The sequence below is a fragment of the Harpia harpyja genome, chromosome 13 (assembly GCF_026419915.1).
Source record: "Harpia harpyja isolate bHarHar1 chromosome 13, bHarHar1 primary haplotype, whole genome shotgun sequence".
NCBI classification, from domain to species: domain Eukaryota; kingdom Metazoa; phylum Chordata; class Aves; order Accipitriformes; family Accipitridae; genus Harpia; species Harpia harpyja.
Window position 1 is genome coordinate 39,601,593 of NC_068952.1, and position 22,729 is coordinate 39,624,321.

General features: G+C 39.1%; 1 protein-coding gene across 9 annotated transcripts in view; it reads left to right on the forward strand.

Moving 5' to 3' along the window:
- NSD3 (nuclear receptor binding SET domain protein 3) overlaps positions 1 to 22,729 on the forward strand; it is a 53,132-nt gene that overhangs the window by 11,990 nt on the left and 18,413 nt on the right. For 7 of the 9 annotated variants that reach the window (XR_008237902.1, XM_052805660.1, XM_052805664.1 and 4 more), the window contains exons 2-14: positions 918 to 1,645; positions 5,315 to 5,383; positions 5,832 to 5,991; positions 6,433 to 6,587; positions 7,413 to 7,916; positions 8,740 to 8,866; positions 12,833 to 12,933; positions 15,377 to 15,422; positions 16,011 to 16,141; positions 16,695 to 16,823; positions 17,502 to 17,628; positions 18,052 to 18,249; positions 18,859 to 19,029. Coding sequence is in view for 8 of the 9 variants with exons in the window: in XM_052805660.1 (XP_052661620.1) it covers positions 962 to 1,645; positions 5,315 to 5,383; positions 5,832 to 5,991; positions 6,433 to 6,587; positions 7,413 to 7,916; positions 8,740 to 8,866; positions 12,833 to 12,933; positions 15,377 to 15,422; positions 16,011 to 16,141; positions 16,695 to 16,823; positions 17,502 to 17,628; positions 18,052 to 18,249; positions 18,859 to 19,029 (2,602 nt within the window). In the remaining variant the exon portion in view is untranslated. Of the gene's footprint in view, positions 1 to 917; positions 1,646 to 5,314; positions 5,384 to 5,831; positions 5,992 to 6,432; positions 6,588 to 7,412; positions 7,917 to 8,739; positions 8,867 to 12,832; positions 12,934 to 15,376; positions 15,423 to 16,010; positions 16,142 to 16,694; positions 16,824 to 17,501; positions 17,629 to 18,051; positions 18,250 to 18,858; positions 19,030 to 20,671; positions 20,979 to 21,803; positions 21,935 to 22,729 lie in introns of those variants that run through there. The other 2 variants (XM_052805666.1, XM_052805667.1) reach the window with 2 other exon arrangements.

Consider the following 22,729-nt stretch of genomic DNA (forward strand, 5'->3'; position numbering starts at 1 on the left):
CACGACAGCTTTCTCAGCTGTAATCTAATTCTGTGAATAACCTCAGGTTTTGGAGATCTTTTGATGCCGAGGCTTTTTTTCTCTCCCTCGGAACCATGTAGTGTTTAAGCCCTAAAGCGTTTAATATTAAAACAAGGCTGGGAGTTGGGGAGTGAGGAGAATAACCCTCCTCAGCTGCTGAGAGCCAAGGAGTGCCACCTCTACTCTGCTTTTCTGGTGAGGGAACAGGTTGGGAAACTCCATCTGAGGCTGTCATATGCTATGAGCTGGTTTTCCCAGCAGCTGAGGTGGAATGACCTATTCGTTTTAATTGTGCCATTGTTCAGAAAAGCCCATGGCTTACGTCTCCTGCTGGCCTACAGGCTGCTCATCTGTCTCGAGTTTTGGCAAGGAGGTGGGGAGGAAGAGAAGAGGTTTCTCTCTTGTTTGAGTGGTCTTTCTGTGGTTTTTCTGGCTTGTTCAGTTTGCAGTGACTATGGTGTCAAGAGAACTTGGTATCTTCTGTATGCTTGAGGGTCAAAGTCTGCTGTCTTACTGCTTTGTGTTAGAATAAAGCTTCCTAACGCCAGACTAGGAGGGCTGTAGAGAGTGGTTGGAATTTTGGCACCATTATTCTGACTTTGTAACACTTGGGCTCATAGTTTTAAAGCACTTGTAGGTGCTTATAACTTTTCTTTAAATGTCTTGGAAAAGAAGAAAGTGGTCAGCCAAAAAAGCTGTTCTGCAGAAATGTGTAAATAGCCCTTTTTAAAGATGCAGTAATACCAGTCCTCTCTAAATCCAGGAGAGGGTGGTTACTGAATGGAGAGGGGGAAATTGGTCTTTAGATCTCTCTATTTTTTTCTCAACAATTTAATTTGCTTAATTATTATCTTTTGATTTACACTGACTTGTTATTTCCCTTCCCCTGCCTTTAGGCCCTATGAGAAAAAGGGAAAGCTAAGGATGCTGGAGCAGAACAATGGATTTCTCTTTCTCTTTCATGCAAGGGATCATGGGAAACACAATTCAGCAACCACCTCAACTCATTGACTCAGCCAACATCCGCCAAGAGGATGCCTTTGATGCCAGCAGTGACATTGCTGAAGATGGTGGACAAACGCCATACGAAACTGCCCTACAGCAAGGCTTTCAGTACCCTACACCCACGACAGAGGACCTTCCACCCATCACTAATGGCTACCCACCAACAATCAATATGTACGAACCTCAAGCCAAATACCAGACGTACAGTCAATATCCCAATGGTTCAGCCAATGGTTTTGGTACCGTCAGAAACTTTAGTCCCCCAGAGTATTACCAAATGGAAAACTCTAACGCAAGGCCGCACGAAGTTCTGGAAAAACCTTCCCCTCCACAGCCACCACCTCCACCACCACCATCAGTTTCACAAACGGTGATTCCAAAGAAGACTGGCTCACCAGAGATCAAATTAAAAATAACCAAAACTATCCAGAACGGCAGGGAATTGTTTGAGTCCTCTCTGTGTGGGGACCTTTTAAATGAAGTACAAGCGAGTGAGTATGCTAAGGCAAAACATGAAGGGAGAAAAGAGAAAAGGAAAAAAAGTAGCAAGCATGACTCTTCCCGATCGGAAGAGCGCAAGTCGCACAAAATTCCAAAATTAGAACCAGAGGAGCAAAATGTAAGTGGAATAATAGTTTCAGCCATCTGTATACCTGATATTGTTGATGGAGTATGCGTCTTTGGCAGTGTTTTTCCTTACTTCTAGTTGTATACATACTTAAAGTCACGAGGCTTTATTTACTTGTCAGATGCTCAATATTAGGTTGCTAGGAACTGTATTTCTAGGACAAGGCAGTTTTGGTTAAAAGACTGCATGTGAAAAATAAATGTTAGAAAAGGTTATATAATATTTTTAAATATTACTCAGTGTCTTAGCGTGTTCAGAGTTTGCTACACTTTGGACAGTGTTGAAGATGGAGCTTTTGGCCAAAAGCATACAAGCATACCCATTCCTAAAATTGCCTCTCAAAATAATGCTGGGTTATTCAGTGGAAAGTCAGGTTACTTGGAATATTCAGCACTGCAGCTTTTAATTAATTTTTGAAAGATATTCTAAATATTGTGATGTACAAAACCCAAGAGCTATGTAGCATATGTAGAAGCCAGTAGAAATTAGTATTCTAAACCAGCAAGCAAATTAGAAGTGCCAGTTGACTCGGCAAACTTCGGGAAAATTCAGTATTGATGTCTATTACCGTTTCTGTCAAGTTTTGCAATATGGTTGTACATACACAAGGTGTGTATGTATAAGTGGTGTTTTAACTTACATTCCAGGAAGTAGAGACACAAATTACTGGGCTTTGGTACTCTCAGCCATTCTTTTTTCTTCAGTTTTATAAGTCACTTCATTACTTCTGTTTCCCTTTCTCTTGCTTGTTCCTGCCAACTCTGTGACACTGGTTTCTGTATTTCCCAGTTTGAGGGCAGTGGGTAGCAGAGAGGGGTGGCGAGTGTCCGGAATGGGGAAGTTGCCATTATCAGGCCAGGACAGAAATTGCCCAGCTCAGGCTGGGCTGGGCCGTTACAGTATATAGCTGAATTTCTTGTAAGTTCCTGTGAAACCCCTTGATACTTGCTGCTTTTGGTAGGTTTGGGAGAAGATCGTGTCCTGTAGGGATCAGGACTCTGATCTAGTACAGCAGATTCATATGCTTGTAGTAGTAGTAGTATTGTTGTTGTTGCTGTTATTTTTAATGGAAGACTTGCTGATTTCACATACATAACCCTTACAAGGAATATTTACAAGTTTTGTAACTGTTGTATCTCCCTTCTAGTAAGTGGGCCTTTTCCAGAGATCAGGTTGGTGATGTATCAAGATTTTGAGCTTCTACTATATTTGATTACCATAGTTGACTCTAATGAAACTCAGTAAGATCTTAATAAACATTGTAATCCAAACTTGAAATGGACTATCCAATTAAAACACAAGCCATCCGTGACTGCATTTGTACGTCATTTGCTTGATCTCGGAAATGCCGTTTGAAGCCACTTTCAAGTGGCTGTAGCAACTGACGTGTCCAGCTGGCAGCCTGCTACCAGGAGGCAGTTATAATGGGAAGGCAATGCCCCGAATGGCATCTCCCTCGTGCTGGCATTATACCTGCGTAGAGAGAGAGAAAGAGGGGTCTGTTCTCGCGGTCAGCTCTCTGCTGAATGCCTCTGCTGCTCATATATTGTTTGTCCACCTGTCCTTTGTTTGCTGCTGTAATCATACATTTATCTCCCAAGTTTCACTTAAATCAAACCTCAGTGAGTTTGGTTCTTTCAGAGTTCAGCTACAGACACGGTCTTTTATCTAGGCTTTCTGGCCTCTTCTCCAGACTTCCGTCACCCCCACATCAGGCTGTCAGTTTTGCCGTACCACTTTGTCCTCCTTCTTACCAGGGACTCTGATTCTGCTCTTGAAGCTTCAGCTGTGCCTGTCCCTCTGTTTGACTCATGTTACCTGATTATCATAAGAACATAATCTTCTGTCTTTTCCAGCATGCTGTCTTTCCCAGATTGAACTAAAACCTTGCCTCTCAAATTCCAAGTTCCTAGTCGTATGTGTCATCCAGAGTTCACCAGAAATCTTGGTCTTGCTTTTGTCCTCCTTGTAGCTTCCATTTCCCTTTCAAAAGGTGTTGTTGCAATAAAAGCTTCCATGTTACTCACCCTTGTTTCAGACAGCAGATCACTCTGACATGAACAGGATTTTGTGCTAGTGGTTTTCATTATGAATTATCCAGCACAGTCTCAGTTTTATCCTCCCACCATTTGGCTTTCCACTACACAGTTTCATCTTCATGTAAGTTCATCATGTACACTTTTGTCATCTTTACGATTAATGGTATGAGACTTGTAACTTAGGATCATCTTAATAGGAACAAACAAAACCCCTGGTACAACTTTGGTGGTTTTACACTTTTATACTCAGCATGGGTATTTGAAAGTACCGTGATCTGCAGTTGTTTCCTCATTCTGACACTGTAATCTCTGTGGAAACCCACTGACTGTTGGGGGATGTTCATACTTGAAAGGTTGATTTGAAATGAAAATGTTATGAAAACGTTGTTGAACTTTAAGCTCTGAATACTTGTTTTAAGAATAAGCTGCTCTGCTCATTAGTTGTATTCTGTGAGGAGCTGGAAGTTTGCAATCTGTGTAATCAGCTTGGCTCTCCTGGCAGAGGTGAAGTTTCCACTAACTCACTGTAGCAAAAGAAAGGCAGGAGTCATTGCTGTGCTTTCTGCTGCACCAGGGAGGAATGATTTCTGCCCAGCAAATACTAACATGAACGGTCTTAAATGATTGCTTTCTACAGATAGCTCTAAATGAGATACTGACCTATGCCAGAACTGACCTTAATTGTTCTAGATGGTGTTTACGTGTGTGTTTCCTAGTTTCTCTGAGCTGAAGCATGCAGTATTGACTAACATGGGGTCTTCCTTTTAAATCGGCTAGGTATAATTTGGATTAACAGTATTATTAGTTTCTCACTGCATGTGTCTGACTCGTCTTTCTGCTGCTCTTTGAGTCCTTTGACTACTGACTTCTCTGCTATAGTAAAAGCAAATGTCTGGTCTCTTGTCTCATTAGATAGTTCATGGCCCACCTCTTATCTTCTCAGCTGCTGTGTCATTGCACTCCCTATCATGGCCCCTCCACCGATGGTGTTAGCTTCTGTTCAGTGGTGATCCCGCTTCTGTCAAAACCTTCTCCTGTCCTACTCTGCCAGAATAGACTGCGTGCGTGCCTCAGCCTGGCTTATAAATGCACCGTAGGCTTTATGTTGTTGACTGTTGAGCCTCCAAATATATTTGTCGACTATATGCAATTTAACATTGATTTTACAATTTTCATATTGTATGTTTAATGTGATTTTTGTAATGTAGTTTTTGCAAATAACTGGTATACAGTGAGACTCATCACGTTACTATGGATATCCTTCATATGTTCTTCTCTGTTTCTTTGAAGTTGTATATTAATTTAGGTGGAAAGGTATTTGGGTTTACTGTCCCTGAGTGTATGTTCTTCTATCACCTGTAACAGGGGAACATTGTTGTACGTAGGTGCGACAATAATGTAAATAGTGTAGGGAGAAAAGGTATTTTTTGATTGTGATGCTACTGTGCTTTGAATGGGGCTTAAGGAGTCATATTCATATTTTCTGGGTTCGTGGTTGCCTTTCTCTCTGTGAATTATTTTGTCTGCCTGGTTTCATTATTAGCTTTTTTTAGTTTTACTGTCCCCTTACCTTGTTTGTGCTTGTTTTCCTTTTTTCTCTTCATTGTTACCCATTTCCTAGAGACCAAATGAGAGGCTTAGCTTGCTATCAGAAAGACCAAGAGAAGATACAGTGTTGGAGGAAACCCCGGTTAGTACATATACTAATTAACACTTTTTGAACTTCTAGTGTGTTACTGCTTTTGGACTAATTATTACGTGGATTCTTTAATTTGTCAGATAAAGCAGTTGCCATTTCTTTGAAACTCTTATTTACTGCATCAAAACATCTCTTGTTGTACTGTATCTATTGTTTTATTTTATCCCAAAAGCAACATTCTTCATCCACTTATGAAGCACAAACTTTGGGGGGGAGGGGTTGCTGTTGTGTGTCTTGGTTTGTCAGTGACTATCTTGTGTAAATCATAGCTGTATGTAACTCCTTTCTGTCATGTTTCTAAGAAATGTTTCTCTCATATTAGATCATCAAACCTCAGGGATACCTGAGAAAAAAATAACAAGTCCCTGTGGATAGTGTGTGCATCTCTTGAGTGCACTAAATTGTCTTCTGTGGCTTTAAGCTTGCATTTTCTTTGTAGGTCCAGCAGTTCTTGCCTTCTCTTCCAACACAAGTCACCCATGACATCAAGTTTCAGGTTGGCGATCTGGTTTGGTCCAAGGTGGGAACATACCCGTGGTGGCCTTGCATGGTTTCATGTGATCCACAGCTTGATGTTCATACCAAAATTAATACAAGAGGTAAGGGAGGAAGATCTTTTCCAGAGTATATCAGGTGTCTGTAGTTCTTCCTTTATTAAAAATATCTTTGAACTCCCTTTGTGGGATGAATTCTGCTTGTGTGTATGCTAAACAGGACTATTCCTGAAATGTATAAAACTAGTACCTGTTAAATTGCCTCTGCAGATGAGCCTGTGCAAACTAGGCTTGTGCACAGATGTTCCCACTTTTCTCAAGTCAATGTATTTATGAGAAGACACCGATAAGCGTGTGAGTGTTCAGTGTGGGCAAGGTATACTTATCTTCCTATCTTAAACTGTTAGAAATCTAGGCCCATCTTATTTCTAAACTTTAGCTAGGTACTTCCATCTGCAGGATTTGAGTAATGTGGAGGACGAAAGCATAAACTAAACCAGCAAAGCGATGTTGATAAAACTGCTGACTAGAGTTTTTCATTTTCAGGTGCCCGTGAATACCATGTTCAGTTTTTTAGCAACCAGCCAGAGAGGGCGTGGGTGCACGAGAAGCGGGTTCGAGAGTACAAAGGACACAAACAGTATGAGCAATTATTGGCTGAGGCTGCTAAGCAAGCCAGCAACCACTCTGAGAAACAGAAGGTATGATGAACACTAATTGTGTAGAGGGTTATCGACAGTGCCTGTGTAAGTGAAACTCTTGTGGGACAGTTCTGAAACTCTGTAGTACTTTACCCTGTAAAGGGTGTCTGCATTTCACTGGCAGAAGTGTTTTTCACAAAGATAATGAGAATGTTTCCATACTCTTAAGACTTTCATGTGAAAAGGCTGAGAGCTGAACCTACTTTGTTGCCTCCTCATGACAGTAGTCATCCTGGCCATTTGAGATAATTTTACATCTGTATTAGAACATTGAAAACAGTGCCTGTGTGTTCACTATTCACCTGTTCTTTGGAAAATGTAGTTTTTAAAGGACACTCTTCCAGCCCCTGATACTAGTGGATATGTTCTTATCCATTTTTTTATCGGAAAGGAAGTGTTAGCTTACAGGAATTACATACTGTGTAGATGGACTACTGCAGTCCCTATTTATGCTAATCAAAATATTGATGTGGCAGGAAAAGAGTGTTTATAGAAAAACAAGGAGGATTTAAAAAGTAGATAAATTAGTATTAATTCTGTGTCTCATAACAGAATTATGGGCTTGAATACTGCCTGTTCTTGTCTGTAGTGAAGTTGTAACTCAGGGCAGACACTTTTAGTTGTGATGGTCGTCTGATCCAGCTCGAGTGTCTGCTTGTACTCTGAGCAGAGGATTCACTGTCCACCTTTCAAAAAATACACTGTAAATGGAGAGCAAACTTAAATCTGCTGCCTGAGAGATTTAAAGAACCTCAGGATTGCATTTTAAGTGCTATACGTGGCAAAATCTTCAGTGTAATTAGCTGCTTGTCTTTGTTCCTTAAGATTCGCAAACCAAGGCCGCAAAGGGAGCGTGCTCAGTGGGATATTGGTATTGCCCATGCTGAGAAAGCATTGAAAATGACTCGGGAAGAAAGGATAGAACAATACACCTTCATTTATATAGACAAAGAGCCAGAGGAGGTTTTGTCAAAAGCCAAAAAGACTGCTGCTTCTAAATCAGAGACCAAGAAGAACCGACGACCGAAGCCAGCGTTGAACACCCAACCAGAACATGCCAACGTGGTAGCGGCATCGCCTTCAAATGCTGAGGTGCGAAGACAAAGCCAACGGAGGCAGTCAAGTGTGGAAGAAGAGGAGCCACCTCCTGTAAAAATTGCATGGAAAACAGCTGCAGCTAGAAAATCCTTACCAGCTTCAATAACCATGCACAACTTGGATCTTCAAAAATGTAACATGTCTCCAGTTGTTAAAATTGAACAGGTTTTTGCCCTTCAGAATGCTGCTGGTGATGGAAAACTCATCGATCAGTTTGTTTATTCCACTAAGGTATGTACTTTGTGTAGTGACTCCTCTTTTGTTCATAAATTATCCCAAGTCTGTCTTACTGTGGAGCTTAAACTTGTGTCCATCAAGCTTTCACAATACATGTTCCTTTCATTGGAGAGATTAAATCTAACAAAGGACGGATGTGATAACAGAATCTTATAGTGCACTGAACTCTTTATTTCAGTGCATCCAAAAGTCTCTGGCAGTAACCATTTTGACTGGTGGCAGAGGAGCTCCTGACAGATGGTCACATTTTTGCTCATAACACATTCAAAATATTAAAGCTGTTTAATTCCAGCTTCCTAACTGAAATAATCCAGAAATTCTCCGTAAATCTTAAAATCAATGGATTTGTGGGAAACAGATGAGATGACAAAACTGTTAATAATGTACTAAAAAGTAATAACTACATTTTGTATAACAGACTTTTAAAATGAGTTCTGCCTCCTAGCTTCCTTCAGGTGCACAGCAGCTTCTCACAGTCAGTGTAAGGAAAAGGTTTAGGACTATTTCTCTGCCTCCTTCTTCTGCCTCTCTACCTGGAGGGTATTTATTTCATCCTAAGCATTATAGAGAAGGTAATGTTTAGAAAAGTCACTGGAGTATTTTTTTTTTTTTTTTTCCTCGTGTGTAAGGGGAGATTGAGAGGGATGGAAAGCTCTGCAGGGAAGCAGCTCAGTAGTAGATATAATCATGTGTATGTGTTGCATTGAAGAGCATTGAATGTTTCTGTTCTGAAAATTAGGAGTAGATCAATATGCCTGTTAGCAACAACACATATATAAATAGGTTAAGACAATCTTTTCTTTTTTTTCTTTTTAAGGGAGTTGGTAACAAAACAGAAATAAGCGTCAAAGGACAAGAGAAACTTAATTCTTCATTAAATCAGAGAAATGAAAAAGCAGCAGTGCAAAATGTGTCCTCTCCTGAAACAACTTCTGGGTCAACAGGTAGGCAAAATTGCAGAATCCTTGTCTGAACTTTAGCAATCTAGCATTTAAATTCAAATATCAAACCCAACATTTTCTCATTAGTTAAAAATTATTAACATCTTTCTGTTTACATAATAGTTGTAACAAGCATGGCTAATATAACACATGATGAGCCCAGATGCTTGAGAAACACCGGATGTCTTTGTGATGGGATTAGCTGGTTTGGCCTCTGAACTTCTAGCGTCTGCAATTTACAGTATCTAAGTCAACATATTAGAAAGATGGATACCTTGTGGAGAGCAGATGGCAAACTGTTTTAGAAGACAACACAGTGGATGTGTGTTAGCAGAGTATTGTAATGGCTTTTGGCACCAAATGTAAAATGCAACAGCTGGGATCAAAGGAAGAGAATCTGGAAGTGGCGTAGTGCAATAAGGAATAGCTCTGAATCAGGATGGGTGCTTTCCTAGACTTTGTTGTTGAGTTCCTGCATGACCTTTGTAAAGGATAGTGATTTTTTTAAACTGCTTCAACTAACTCCATCAGCAAAATGAGATAATGCTTGACTTCTTGAAGGCATTTTAGGGGCCCCATTATAAAGCACCAAGTTTTGAAGTAACATGTCTAAGGGAGAAGAAACACTGAAGCAGATAATGGAGGTTGAGGCTGAAAAGGGAAAGCCTGGAACAAGCTATTTGAAGTTTAATTTGTAGTACAGTAGTAGAGAAGATGAGGAAAGATAAACGGGATGAGTGCTTTCTAGACTTGGAACAGGAAAACATTTTTTTCATGTTTTGATTTTTGAGAAATAGCTAATGGGAATGCTTCCAGAGGGATTGAGCTTTTCCCCACCAGCAGAAATTTCCCTGCAGTATGTCCTCTCATCATCCTCAAGAGAAGACAGATACCCTTTGGTGAAAGGATGGAGGTTCCGAAAAGAGACGGTTTTGAGTCATCCTAAACCAAGAGCTTTTCAAGTTCCTCCAGCCCTTACAGTGACTTCTGTTTTTCAACCATAGATTTTGTGCAGGCAATGTAAAATCCCCATTAACTATTGCATGTTTGTTACTGTGCTTGTAATCATATTCTTGGCAGAGTCTCAAACATACTTAGTTTTACATTGGGTATGTAAAAATAAATTTTAGGTTGCAGCAGAACACCTTGATTTTCTGTCACAATAGGATGTACAAATGCTCATGGTATGGAAGCAAAAAAAGATGGAAGATTTATTACAGTACACATGCTGAAAAAACCCCGCTCTTTTCTTCTCGAGAAAAAAATCTCATAATGTTGCCAAGTGCCACTTCTGCTTCAACTATCCATCTGTTTGGTTATTTCTCCCTTTCCAAACATAAAATAAATTGAGATCGCCAAGTCAAAAACCTCAGTGGTCAACGTACGTGAGATCACTGTCCTCTGCAAACACGCTTCAGTTTCTGTACTTGTATAGTTTTTAGGCAGGCTTATTTTTATATGCACTGTTTTGTGGACTGTATTTGGGGACTTTACCATACAGGCTGAGTACTCCGGATATTCTGGTGCGAGTGGGGTTTCCTCTGCTGTAGTCAACAGTGGTTCTTCTTTCCAGTTTTAGTTGCTGTAGCTACTTCTGTTTTTTCAAACAGTTGCTACTTCTAATTGCCTTGCAGCAGGAGAGGTGATCGCTGTTTTGTTTCTCTCACCTGGGAACTAAAGGCTTCACCTTCACAATGGCTCTTCAGACGTAGGGGGGTGAGAATTCTGAGCCTCTCTTTTTTCATTTTCTTAGGTTTTTTGGATACGTAAAACTCCACCTGATAACACCCTATAGAGTGCATGAGCTTTACTTCAGTATACACTCCAAACAGTCACTTTCAAAGCCATTTCCAAAGTCCAGACAGTTATTGGTCCCCTCTCATGGAACATAACTGCGAAGTCCTTTTTTCAAATTTAAGGTCACCGGAACTTCAGAATACCTTTACGGTAAAGTATTTTACAGAATGACTCTGGGAGTCCTTGTTAATTACCTGCAGTTAGATATACAGAATTCCATAATGCCGGGAAAATAATTCTGTAACTTGAAAACTGATAATAAGAGAACAGATATGAGAATTCATAGTGCCTCTGGTCTCCACATACAGCTGAAACAGGATTAACCTGACCTGACCTGGCCAGTAGTGAGGTAGATTGCTGGTCTGAAATCTGTCCTGAAACTCTGGATCAAAATATGCATGAAGACGGGATAGGAGCATTGTGGAGGTGATGCACTGGATCCTTGGAGAGCGGGAAGAGGAAAAAGTGCCTGTTGCATTGATCAATATTGCTTTCAGCCATTATTAGATGCACTGATTCTGGAGCTTCTCCTCTGATACAGGGCTTGCATCTTATTTCCTTTACTACAGTTGGGCAGCACAGGGAGAAAATACCTTGTTGATTAAATGAACTGTTTGGTCACACTTGCTCAAATTTAAGCTGCTCAGAGAATTTTGGCCGAACACAAAGGTGACAAAAGATGGCCCCTAGCTTTAGTGTTGAGATCCATTGTAGTTGCATGTGTCTCTCAAAGGATGCAGCTTGTTGGAACCAAAAGTTACACGTGTGCTAACATGAAGGCTGTTGAGCTGAGTTATTAATTTCTGAATTATTAATAACTCATTGCTGTTATTAATTAGTTAATATGCTGTAAAACTTTTCTTTCCCTTCAAGAAAAACAATTTTTTTCCCCTCAGAAATACAGTTATTGTAAAACAACATCTTTTTCAGCTGTAAAGTTTAGTTACTGAGATGTTCCGGAGCCATGCAACCCTGATAAAAACGCCTATCCAATTAATCAAGATGAATTTTCATTTTGTTTCTGGAGTCCTTTTGAAAGGCTTTCTTTCAGTGTCTGATTAAAGCCTGCCTATCTCTCTAGATATTTTATCTCCTAATGAGAAGACGCAGGTTTACAACTTCTAACAGTACGTCCATCTGACACAGTAAGCTAATTCCTGGTCCCAAGAGTTTGCATTTTTGCTTGGAAGAATACAAAGTATTTTACATTCCTGTCTTTAGGTGAAACACCCCAAACTGAAAAACAAGAATAATGCTTCACAACAGATAATTGTAAATCTTCAAATTACAGTTTCCTGTCAGTACAGCATTAAGTGTGTACTTTGCTTCAAAAGTTGCGCATGGTGTTAAGTATTGTGTACGTTTCTCGATATGCCCTTTGTTACAGGTACCGTAGCATAGAAAGGTCTTCTGATTTTGCCAACCTTAGTTGTCAAAAAAACAGTAGTTCCTATTTCATCCCTTGAAATGTCATAATAACCTTCATTAATTTGAGTTTGTTTTCCATGGTAATATTTTCAAAAACTTGGTTTTTTACTTTCATTAATTATAATAACACATAATGATCACTGCTTCTGTTTGTGTTGGGTTTTTCTTCACCTCTCGAAATCTGTAATTCAGTGTTCAGATTTCATACTGATGGCACGTGTTATAGCGTGGTTCTTGCTTGAAGTTTTTGTGTTAGCCAGTTCTGATAGAAGGCCATCCCGCTGCAGAGCAGGGGGACAGAACTGGTGTTTTGAGTGAAAACTTGGAAGCTATGTTTTGCGTCTTAAATTTCTAGCTTGTTTTAGTTCAAGAAGTTGATTGTGGATACCTTCCCATAACTGCCAAAGATGGACTATTTGGTTAAAAATCAACCAAAGTGAAGACTGTGCTTGAGAGATGTGTTACGAAAATCTGTTTGCCCTAAACTGGATTCCAGCTTTTTGTTTTGCTCTGTTACTGGTGTTTTTTTTCTGAAGCTGATCTCTCTGTCTATGGAATCAGAACGTGTTGTCTGCAACCACAGCACCAGCTGGCAAATAGCTTGGAACTGAATTTAAAAATAAAACATTCAAAAGAGGAAAGAGTCTTGGTTTCGTTACTTTATCTGTTGTTTTGGTGTTGAACATCTTGCTGTACCTCAGAAATACAAGGAATCATATAATGGAAACCTTTTTCCTTCTTCAGGTTCTGTAGAAAAGAAGCAACAGAGAAGATCGATTCGAACCCGCTCAGAGTCTGAGAAATCCACTGAAGTTGTGCCAAAGAAGAAGATCAAAAAGGAGCAGGTTGGCTTCCTCCATGTAGAGAGTTAAAATATATTGTATTCATAAATGTTGTGGCTTATATTGGTGCCTTTTTATTTTTCTCCATTTTTCCCCATCGGGTTTCGTTTTGGACTATCCTTCATGAAATCCCCTTGTCAATACCATTGCTGTGACTCTGCTACTGGCATCTTCACAGTATCAGTCAGGCTATGGAAAATGGGAACTCAATGATGCAAGACTCCTAATGAACCTGCCATGTTTACTTTGAGATTTCTGTTATGAGCAAAATGATTTTGTTTCAGTAATTTCTATTTGATGGAATTGCCAACAGGTTCCTTCCTTTTGCTCTTGATTTAGCTGCTGGTTTGTATTGAGGTTTTGTTTTTCAAATGAAGTTAGACTGATTAATCTGACCAGTTTTGAAAATGGACTTTAAGAATGATTTAACTTAAAGATGAATAGTCAGACTTTTATGTTGGCAGACATCAGCAAAACAGGTCTTCTGGGATATACGGTTTTTTTTTTCCTTAAGTAGATCTAACATGTACAGGGCATTCCTTTAATCTGGATGTCAGACAGACAAATGTTGTTGCTTTAAAAAAATTTATAAAAAAATTTGCGTGGAAATGAGTAGGAAAGTTTAGTGGATGGACATTAATATTAAAAACTGAATACACTTTTTAACAAGTTTGTCAAGTTGTTGGTTCTTTTCCTTACATGGTTGATTTTCCCACTTTGAGGGCCTCTCCGCTTGAAACCTGAGAATTTTATATAAAATGTTTCATAGTATAGCTTTTGCCAGTGAGAATTTTTAAAAAGGGACAGTCAGGCTAAAGATTTATATGGGAAGGGGAAAAACTTGTTTTTATCTCTTTTATTTTAATTTATTCTTTGCCCTTTATGCTTTGTTTTGCACTTCCTTCACTTCAGAGATTGAAAGTGGACCCAGTTGCTTTCTTTTTTTTTTTTTCATGTTTTTCTTTTGATGCCATAGCATTTACATCTGTGTTCAGCAGACGAATGCTCTAACTCTGGAAAGTTTCTTGCTGAAACTTTGAAGCAACTTAAATGTTGGGCGTACGATACCTGATGTAGTCCCTTAAGCCTCTTGTCGTGAGGTGTTGCAGCCTCCCTATTTTCAAATGAGTTATTTTATGTTTGTAAATGTTTCTTAATTTAACAAAGGTATAAGAACCAACAATATGAACTTCATGGATCCCGGTTAGCTTTGCTTGCTTATATTATCTAGCTAACTAAGACTATGAACATTAAAGTGCTTTTCTCAGGAAAAGTATATGACTAAAAATTAAACACAGATGCACTGTAATGCGCATAACCTTGAATGTATTAAGTTATATTAAAAAAAAAAATCTTACTAACTTCTTACAATTATGCAACAATATTTGTTACCCAAAGTCAAGTTTTCTTGCAACTGATTCCCAAATTAGTCTGCAACAACTTGGTATAAAATTATAACTGGAACGAGTACAGTTAATGGGAAAAACAAAATGTTAATGCTACTGTTACAGTGACTAGTGGAGAAATAAAAGTGATTGTTTAGATTTTATATTTGTATTACGAAATGTATCCTATACAAATCCTTCTATTGTATGTTTTTACCTATTGTACAACAAAATAAAATATTTTTTAAAAAAATTATAGAATAATCCTTAAATATTTACTAAATGTGTTTCTACATGCATATGTAACCACATTGTAAAGAAATTACTTGTAATTCTTAAGCTTAAAAACAGGAATTTAGGCAACAGCTTTCTTCTGTAATTATTATACAGTCGCCAAATTCTCACGTGTTACATGTACATTGGCAGAACAGTTTCTAGACTTATCCTTCTGATATAGGATCGAGAACTTGAAGCTCTTTTGCAAGATTGTAAACTTGTCTGCTTAAGTGTATACTGACATTGAGTTTCCAGCTGTATAGAGCCCTGCAATGCTGTGTGCGAAGTCCGTCTCGCCATCGCTGGGCGCCTTGCAGCACTCTATACAGAGAGAAGGTCTGTTCCCAGGAGCTCAAGAGTGCATGCTTGGTGGAAGTGCCTTAAATGGCAATGCATTAAGTGTCTCACTAACCCGAGTGTCATACCTGTTAAAGGGAACTTGTGCTTACACAGGTGTGGGGTTTTACAAAAGCATCAGGGTTGGCTGCCAAAACGAACCCCGCTCCTGCCTGCTGGACACGGATAAAGCTTTCCTGTCATCTTCATGCCCAGAGGGAGTGATTGGAAAGGACCTTGCTAGTGAACGTATGGCTGCCTCGTCTCCTGGCATTCAGCATAGGCAGCTAGGATTAAATCCAACAGGACAAGAAGGCTCACGCTAAGAAGGGGATGACAGACTACATCTGAGTTCAGAGATGCTAATCGCTTAAACTTAAATGTTTTCTTTTTAATACTAGGGAGAAAAATTCCTCTGGTTTTAACTATGGATTTTCCTATTCAAACAGGTTGAAATGGTTCCACTGACAGCAGTGAAGACAGGATTGCAGAAAGGTGAGTTACATACGAAAATAAACTTCATTAAAACTTCCTGGCTCATCACACTTTGGCAATGGCTTTCGTTCTGTGTAAACTGCAGAGGTCTTAATGCTTTCTGGTGATGAACATGATAGATGCTGATCTTAATTTCTCTTGTGAGGGTTTTTGGGGGGCGGGGAGGTGGTTGTTCATTTGTGCCTTGCTAGTTGGAAAGATAGTGTTTGTTAATGGGCTGTAAGCACATAGTAAAAGTCCTTCTTCTGGATATTTCTTAAAAAAAAAAAGTCTTTGCTTAGCCATATTTTAAAGATGAATGATGAAGAGGTAATCTCCTAAGGGTTTATCCTCTGTTATAGACAATTTAGTAGCTTCCTCCACTATGTCAGCATGTTCAGAAGTTTGTCAAAAGGTCTTCCTAGGGTGGTTTTCAGTTAATTAGCTTTTCAGGGAGAATTAAACTGGTATCAAAATTGCAGACTGAAAATTAAGGCTAGCAAACAAAGTACAGTTTCAGGCTTTCTCTCATCTTTCTTTTTCCTTTACTAATTTTAAGCAAAAAGTTGCGAACATATATTAAAACTAATTTTAGTATGTTGTGTTAAGGTGCCAGCGAGATTTCAGATTCTTGTAAACCTTTAAAGAAAAGGAGTCGTGCCTCAACTGATGTAGAACTGACTAGTTCAGCTTACAGAGATACATCTGACTCTGATTCAAGAGGACTTAATGATTTACAGGTAAAGGCATATTGTTTCTCACAGGCACTTCTTCGTTTAATCTGTTAGTATAATAGGCTTTTCAGTTGCATGTTGCTAAGCATGTGAACACCGTATTTTCTACAGATTTCATGTCTTTTATTGTCTAAAAAATAAAGCCTAGTCTTTTTCTTTCTAATCCCCTCCATTGTACTGATATAAAAAAAGTTGCAATCTTTCTTTACAAATTTTCCTACTTCTTTGTCTGGCAAAACATTGGTTTAGATCACTGACTTGGTTTGCTCTTTGGAAGGTTGTTAGATTCTTTGGGAATTGGGGGATGCTGCTTTATTTGGTGTAAAACTGAGAGGTGTCTGGAAAAAGTAAGATAGATATCTTGCTTGTACAGCTAAAAGATACATCAAGAAGGCAGCACTTGTATCATTCTAACGAAGTTCAGCAACTTTCAAGGACCTTTGCATCTCTTGACATATTGAATGATCTTTTAATCAGTGGTGACATAAATATTTTTTCACAATGTGGTTGTCCTTTGGAAGCGTCTTGTTTGAGTGTCTTGGATTTTTCCTCTTTGTAGGGTAGTTTTGGAAAACGTTCAGACAGCCCATCAGCTACTGCCGATGCTGATGCTTCTGATGTGCAGTCGGTAGACTCTAGCTTGTCCAGGAGAGGAACTGGAACAAATAAAAAAGACACTGTTTGTCAGGTAAGTGATGGTACTGTAAAGAAATGAATACTAAAGATGTGTCGTCCATTTCTGTTAGTTTGAACTGAGAGACTTTTCAAATTACACTACTTTGTTTTAACCATGTCTCATAATTCGACATCTCAGATAAAATATTTAGGCTTTTAGGAGTTTTTGTGCTCTGGAAATGATTCATAGGCCCTCCCACATGCTAGAAAGCTCAAAAGCTAGAAAGTGGGATCTAATCTATACCTGGTGGAGTAAGTAGAAAAAGTAGATGCCATTTTCTGCTCCATTTGGAGATTCCAGATGTTCTTTCAAGATAGGGCAGAGTGAGAATTTTCCAGTATTTTGGAGAGAAAATCCTGGAATCTCTGGCGAGTTTCCTGGTCAGTTGTAAGGGAACAAGCTTCTCTTGCTCTTCAGGTGCATGAGAAAACGAGGAGTCCAGATAGATCCTGTAGTGCCTCTCCTATCTCTGTCCAGGCTCACACTGTTATCAGAGCAAGGTGCAGAAAGTGCTGGGATTGTCTCCAGCCCAGAGACTTTCCAGGTCTGCTGTGGGATGTAGGCCAGTTCTCTTGCTTATCTTAACTCTGAAGAGATTTCAGCCAGATTCTATGTTAACTTCTGGTAGTCATTTGCATTTAAGTCTGTCAGGTACCTTTTGTTCTCTGATTAGCTGTCTGCTTGTTTAAGATCTGCGAGAGCTCTGGCGAGTCTTTGGTGTCCTGCGAGGGCGAGTGTTGCAGCGTCTTTCATATGGAGTGTCTCGGCCTCAAGGCAATGCCCGATGAGAAGTTCATCTGCACTGAGTGTAAAAATGGTGAGTGTGTCTGAAAAAACGGTCCTGTGTCTGAAAAATGGGGAGGGATTTCCCACCTTGCTAAGGAGCCATATTCTGGTCAGAGCAAACTGAGATGGTAAGTTTCTAGGTTTGGGGAGTGGGTTTGATTTATTTTATTACTTTTTTAACCTCTGAGGCCAGATTCTCATTTCCCACTTAGCAAGTACCTGGTAAGAAAAAAAGTAATAAATGGCTTAAGGTTTTACTCAGAATAAGGGACTTTTATGTTAACAGCAATTACATAGTTATTGTGGATTATAGTAACTTGCTTACCTGTTTGAAGGGAAGGAGCCTGTGTTGCTCAAGCCAGTGTAACAGTTCGCTTCAGAATGTTTTTTTAACAACATCTATCTCAAAGAATGGGCCGTTACAGTTGGGCTTCCTTATTCTTTCTTTTACAAGGAGAACATACGTGCTTTTCATGCAAACTTCCTGGCAAAGATGTGAAGCGCTGTTCCGTCAACACATGTGGTAAATTTTATCACGAGGCCTGTGTTCGCAAGTTTGCCACTGCTCTGTTCGAGTCGCGAGGATTTCGTTGCCCGCAGCATTGCTGTAGTGCCTGCTCAATGGATAAGGATATTCATAAGGCAAGCAAAGGTGAGAACAGAGCTGGCTTTGAACAGGAGGAAACTCAAATGCGTCATCACAATAACAATGAATATAACTCTACCCTCTGTAATGCAACATGCAGCAAGGAACAAGGGTTTCCTTCTTAATGAGGTCATTAACTTAAGTCTATCATAGGTGGGGAAAAAAGCTAGCAGCCTGAGACTGCTGTTGAAGTGTACCTGGATCTGCAACACTTAAGTCATCTTTTGTTGCTGGGTTTAATGGAAGCCAAGGGTTAGTAGTGCAAGGCCAAGGAATGTTTGGGGTTTTTTTTAAAAGACAGTTGGTAGTGGCCTTTAGAGCAATTACTTTTCAAGGAAAAAAGAATCCTTTAGAAATTAACCAAAATATTTAAACAAAACAAGTAGACTGTAGAATGATTAAAACCATGTATTTTTTCTTAACAGAGTTTTAAAGTGAAAGTTAAGAGTTAATTTTTGTGGAATTTTCTAATTTTTTTTTTAAAGATGTAAATGTTTGTTTTAATCTAGTACTCTGATTGGAATAAAAATCAGCCTTGCATCTGTCTGTGGTGTCTTCTACCATATCCTGACTCCAGGGTGACATGGTGCATTTTTCTGCATTTATATTAAACAGGTCGCATGGTGAGATGTTTCAGATGTCCCATTGCCTATCACTCAGGAGATGGCTGTATTGCTGCAGGAAGCTTGTTTGTGTCATCCCACATTCTCATCTGTAGTAACCATTCCAAAAGGAATCACTCCTCATCAGCTGTAAATGTAGGCTTTTGTTTCGTTTGTGCAAGAGGTGAGCACACTTGTTTTTTCCCGTTTTATAGTTCTATGGTCACTTGTGCAGTTTAGTGATAAAAATAATGTATTTCATAAAGAACTCCTCCCTTAGGGCTCTCTGGGATTTAAATGCTGCCTGTGGTTTTTTTTTTTTTTTTTTGGTCAGCAGTTCTCATGAGACTTCCACTTGCTATTTTGGTCCATAATATTTGATATTCAGAAACAGCGATAGGTACTCAGAAGGCCTACTTGTTTTGCCAGTAGGAAAAAGTGGATGCCAAGCCTCTAATTCCAGCCATTGCAAGCTGAGAATGGATGCTGTGTTTTTATTTGCTGTCTATTAAGCAGAATGGGATTCTTTCACCACTCACAAACTTAAAACTGTTTAAATTTTTAAAGCTAAAAGGTAGGATTTACTCACGAGCTAGAAAAACTCATTTTAATTTATAACTACCATTGCATTTGAGAACTTTGAAAGAAAAGTATTTGCAATAGTGTATAAACAAGTTTCATGCTGAGATTTTCCATATGCCAAAGTTCTTGGTTTTTTCTCCCCCCCCCCCCCCCCCCTTGTTACTTTTATGGCTCTTAAGTCATTAGTCTTCTGCCAGATAGCAGGTTGAAAAGGTTTGGTGCATCAGTTGCTTTAGTCTCATAATGCAAAAATATCATTATTCTCTCAGATTAATCAAAGTGACATGGTTAGGTGTTTGAGTAAAAGTATGTATCTTATACAGTATTTCAAAAGTTTGTTAGACATATTCTTTTCAGCAGCTTTGAAAGTCACTAATAAGGAAGTGAAAATGAGATGAATCCTGAAGTTACTTGTTTTCACTTGTGTTGATTCAGTTGGAGGTTGAGTATGAGAAAGATTGCCTTGAATTTGCAAGAGCAGAGTAGTAATTAAAATCTTTGAATAGGAAGGGAAAGATGGTGCCAGAATAATTTCCTTTCTACCTCTCTCCTTTCTTCCTCTTTCCTCATTTCCAAGTAATTTAGGAGCCATCACAAAGGATCAAGTTTAAAATAAAATATTAAAAAAATCCAGAAGCTCAGAGAGAAACAGTAAGTTTCTCTTTTTTCTTTAGAAAAGCTCTTCTGAATGTGTAAAAAGATGTTTACAACATGGTTCAGTGTTTCTCCTTTTGTGGGCTTATTTAAACGTTTTGGGGCCACCCCAAAACAGGATATGTGTGATGTGACTCACATCAGCATTGCATAAATGTACACATGCAAATTTGACATTGTATGTGTCTTTATGCTCTTTTATTTTAGGTTTTTAGGTAGCCTTGTATATGTTTAGTGTTTTAATTTTGGTTGATGGTATTATTACATGTACAAATGCACAGTCTGAACAACAAAACCAGGCCAGTTGCCATGTCTTTGAAATAGAGCTAGCTGAAAATGTGTGATGTAGCATTCTGTTAGCAGATGCTTTGGGGCATTCCGCATCAGATGCGAACTCTGAGAAAAACGAATACCTATCCTTCAACATTATTAATTTAACCAATGGTTATGTCCAAAAGCCCAACCTAAATACGTAGAAAGAAGTTGTTTGTTTTCTAGAGCTAGAGTAGAATCATTAAAAACAATTTCTGTGGGAGGTAGAGCAGTTCCATAATATTTTCAGCACTTTGGTTTTATGTTTTTTATCTCAGTTGTCCGGAGTCAGTCTGGTCCCAGGATCAGATATAGGTTTATGACAGAAGAGTTTCTGTGGATCTTCCGTGGTTTGAATGTCAGAGTAGAAATGTCTCTCGGCAAGGTCCAACAGTGGCTTTAGTCTGCCCCTGTAAGTATTAACGTGAAGAATTCTGTACAGTAGGATGATGTCTTGTCCTGCTGCTCTGCGCCTACATGAGGTAGGTCATGGGATCTTAGATATTAGAGAACCATGCTGAGGCGGATGTCACTGATCTCAATTATGAAAGCTGTGTTTGTACTAAGATGTGAATGGAAAGCGATGGCAGGCTTTTGCCATTGGGCTTATCCTAAATATTTGGTTTTCTACCAATTTTAAAACACTATTAAGCTGTAGTATCAAAATATCTTGCATGATACAAACCAGCTAAATAAATTTCTTTGAAGTTGTACTTTATTAAACCTGTGGCCAGCTACTACAGATGCCTGAAGCTGACCTAAGATCCAAATATCATGGAAAAGCCTACTTAGATTATAAATCTGCAGTAGTTTGTTACAGGTACATATGAAGGTGAATCTCCTTGGGAATTTTTTCTCCAAGTTTTGGCTACTTACTCTGTGACGCAAAGGTGTAAAACAGAGGCCTCCTACTTCTCTTGAGTAGAACCTATTTAAAAGCTTTATGAAAAGGAATACCTGCTATTTGGCATCCGTCTTATATATGTGACACAGAAATCAGAATTTAGGAGTAGAATTTCAAAACTGAATTACAGTAAAGGAGTCTTATGCTTGCTGGAGATGCAGAGCTGCATTTATTTCTAAAAAATAAATGAAGTGCAGAAGAAAGTTTTCATGTTTTTTTCTTTTTTTTTTTTACTTTTTTTTCATTTGACATTGTTTTAGTAATTCTGTTTATACCTGAATCTAGCTTCATCAGAGATGAAACTACAGAAGTCTGTATTTTCTCCTGGCAATATAAGTAACCTCTGAACCCCAGCAGATGGAACTTCCTGTCCTGTATATTCACTAAGTCTTAGTAATGAGAACTTGAAAAGTTACAAACCGCTACCACTGACTGAATCCTCTGTATTTTACAGCAACTATGTACTTGTTCTTCTAGAAAATTTTTGTGGGGTTTGTTTCTACTAGGCATAGCTGGAATCAGGAGCCAGTGTGCTTCACCGAAGAAAGATTGTGCGAGGTTTACATTTAGCAAACTCCCCCGGATGGGTTGAATTGAGTCCTGTCTAGTCATATGTGGTCAGCATGAGGGACATAAGGTGAGGACAGCATCTGTGGCAGGAGCACTGAGAGTACCTGCTCAGAAAGAAATGGGGAACTGAATGCTTTAGAAATACTTGGGCATCTGTATGTGAGACTGGTTATTTAATTAGTTTTAGTTGGTGTCAGAAGGAGGAACTTTGTATTTGGATGCAAAGCATTACTGAAGTGAGAAAATGTAGATATGAGACAATCTATAAAATACACAAACTTGCTTATCATGAGGTACTTCAGATACGGTATATTTTAAGACTTCTTATTCACCTTCCTGAAATATCCTTCATTAAGCACATTATAGTTCACCTAATTGCATGCGTAGGTCATACTTGTTTTATGAATCCTCCTGAGGACATGCTTTCCAGGTAGGCTGACGCTATTCTCCTTACAGCAGTTTTTTAGGCACCCCATTTCGAAAGCTTCTCTACAGCACTCAGCTCTGCGTGTGTCCCACAAGGGGAAGAATTGGTGGCTTTCTTGGTAGCTCATCTTTCCTGCTTCTTTGGGTCTCAGTTGCTCTGCTCTTCCCATGAATTACTGGCCAAGTGCTTCTGATCTGTAGCTATGGGGCAGTCACCTGGGCTGCCTAGCTCTTTGGAGCAATGAGGAAAAACTCTTCTTGGTAGAGAAAGACAGAGAAATGCAAACACATCGTTTGAAATAAAGGTGTATAGGAGAACAGAGTGCTTGACTGCTCAAAGTAGCTGTGGGAGGGCAGGGTTGGTGGAGCTTTACTTAAAAACACACGGCGTAGGGCAGAACTTTCATCCATTCTTTCCCCTCCGGTGCCTTGCAGA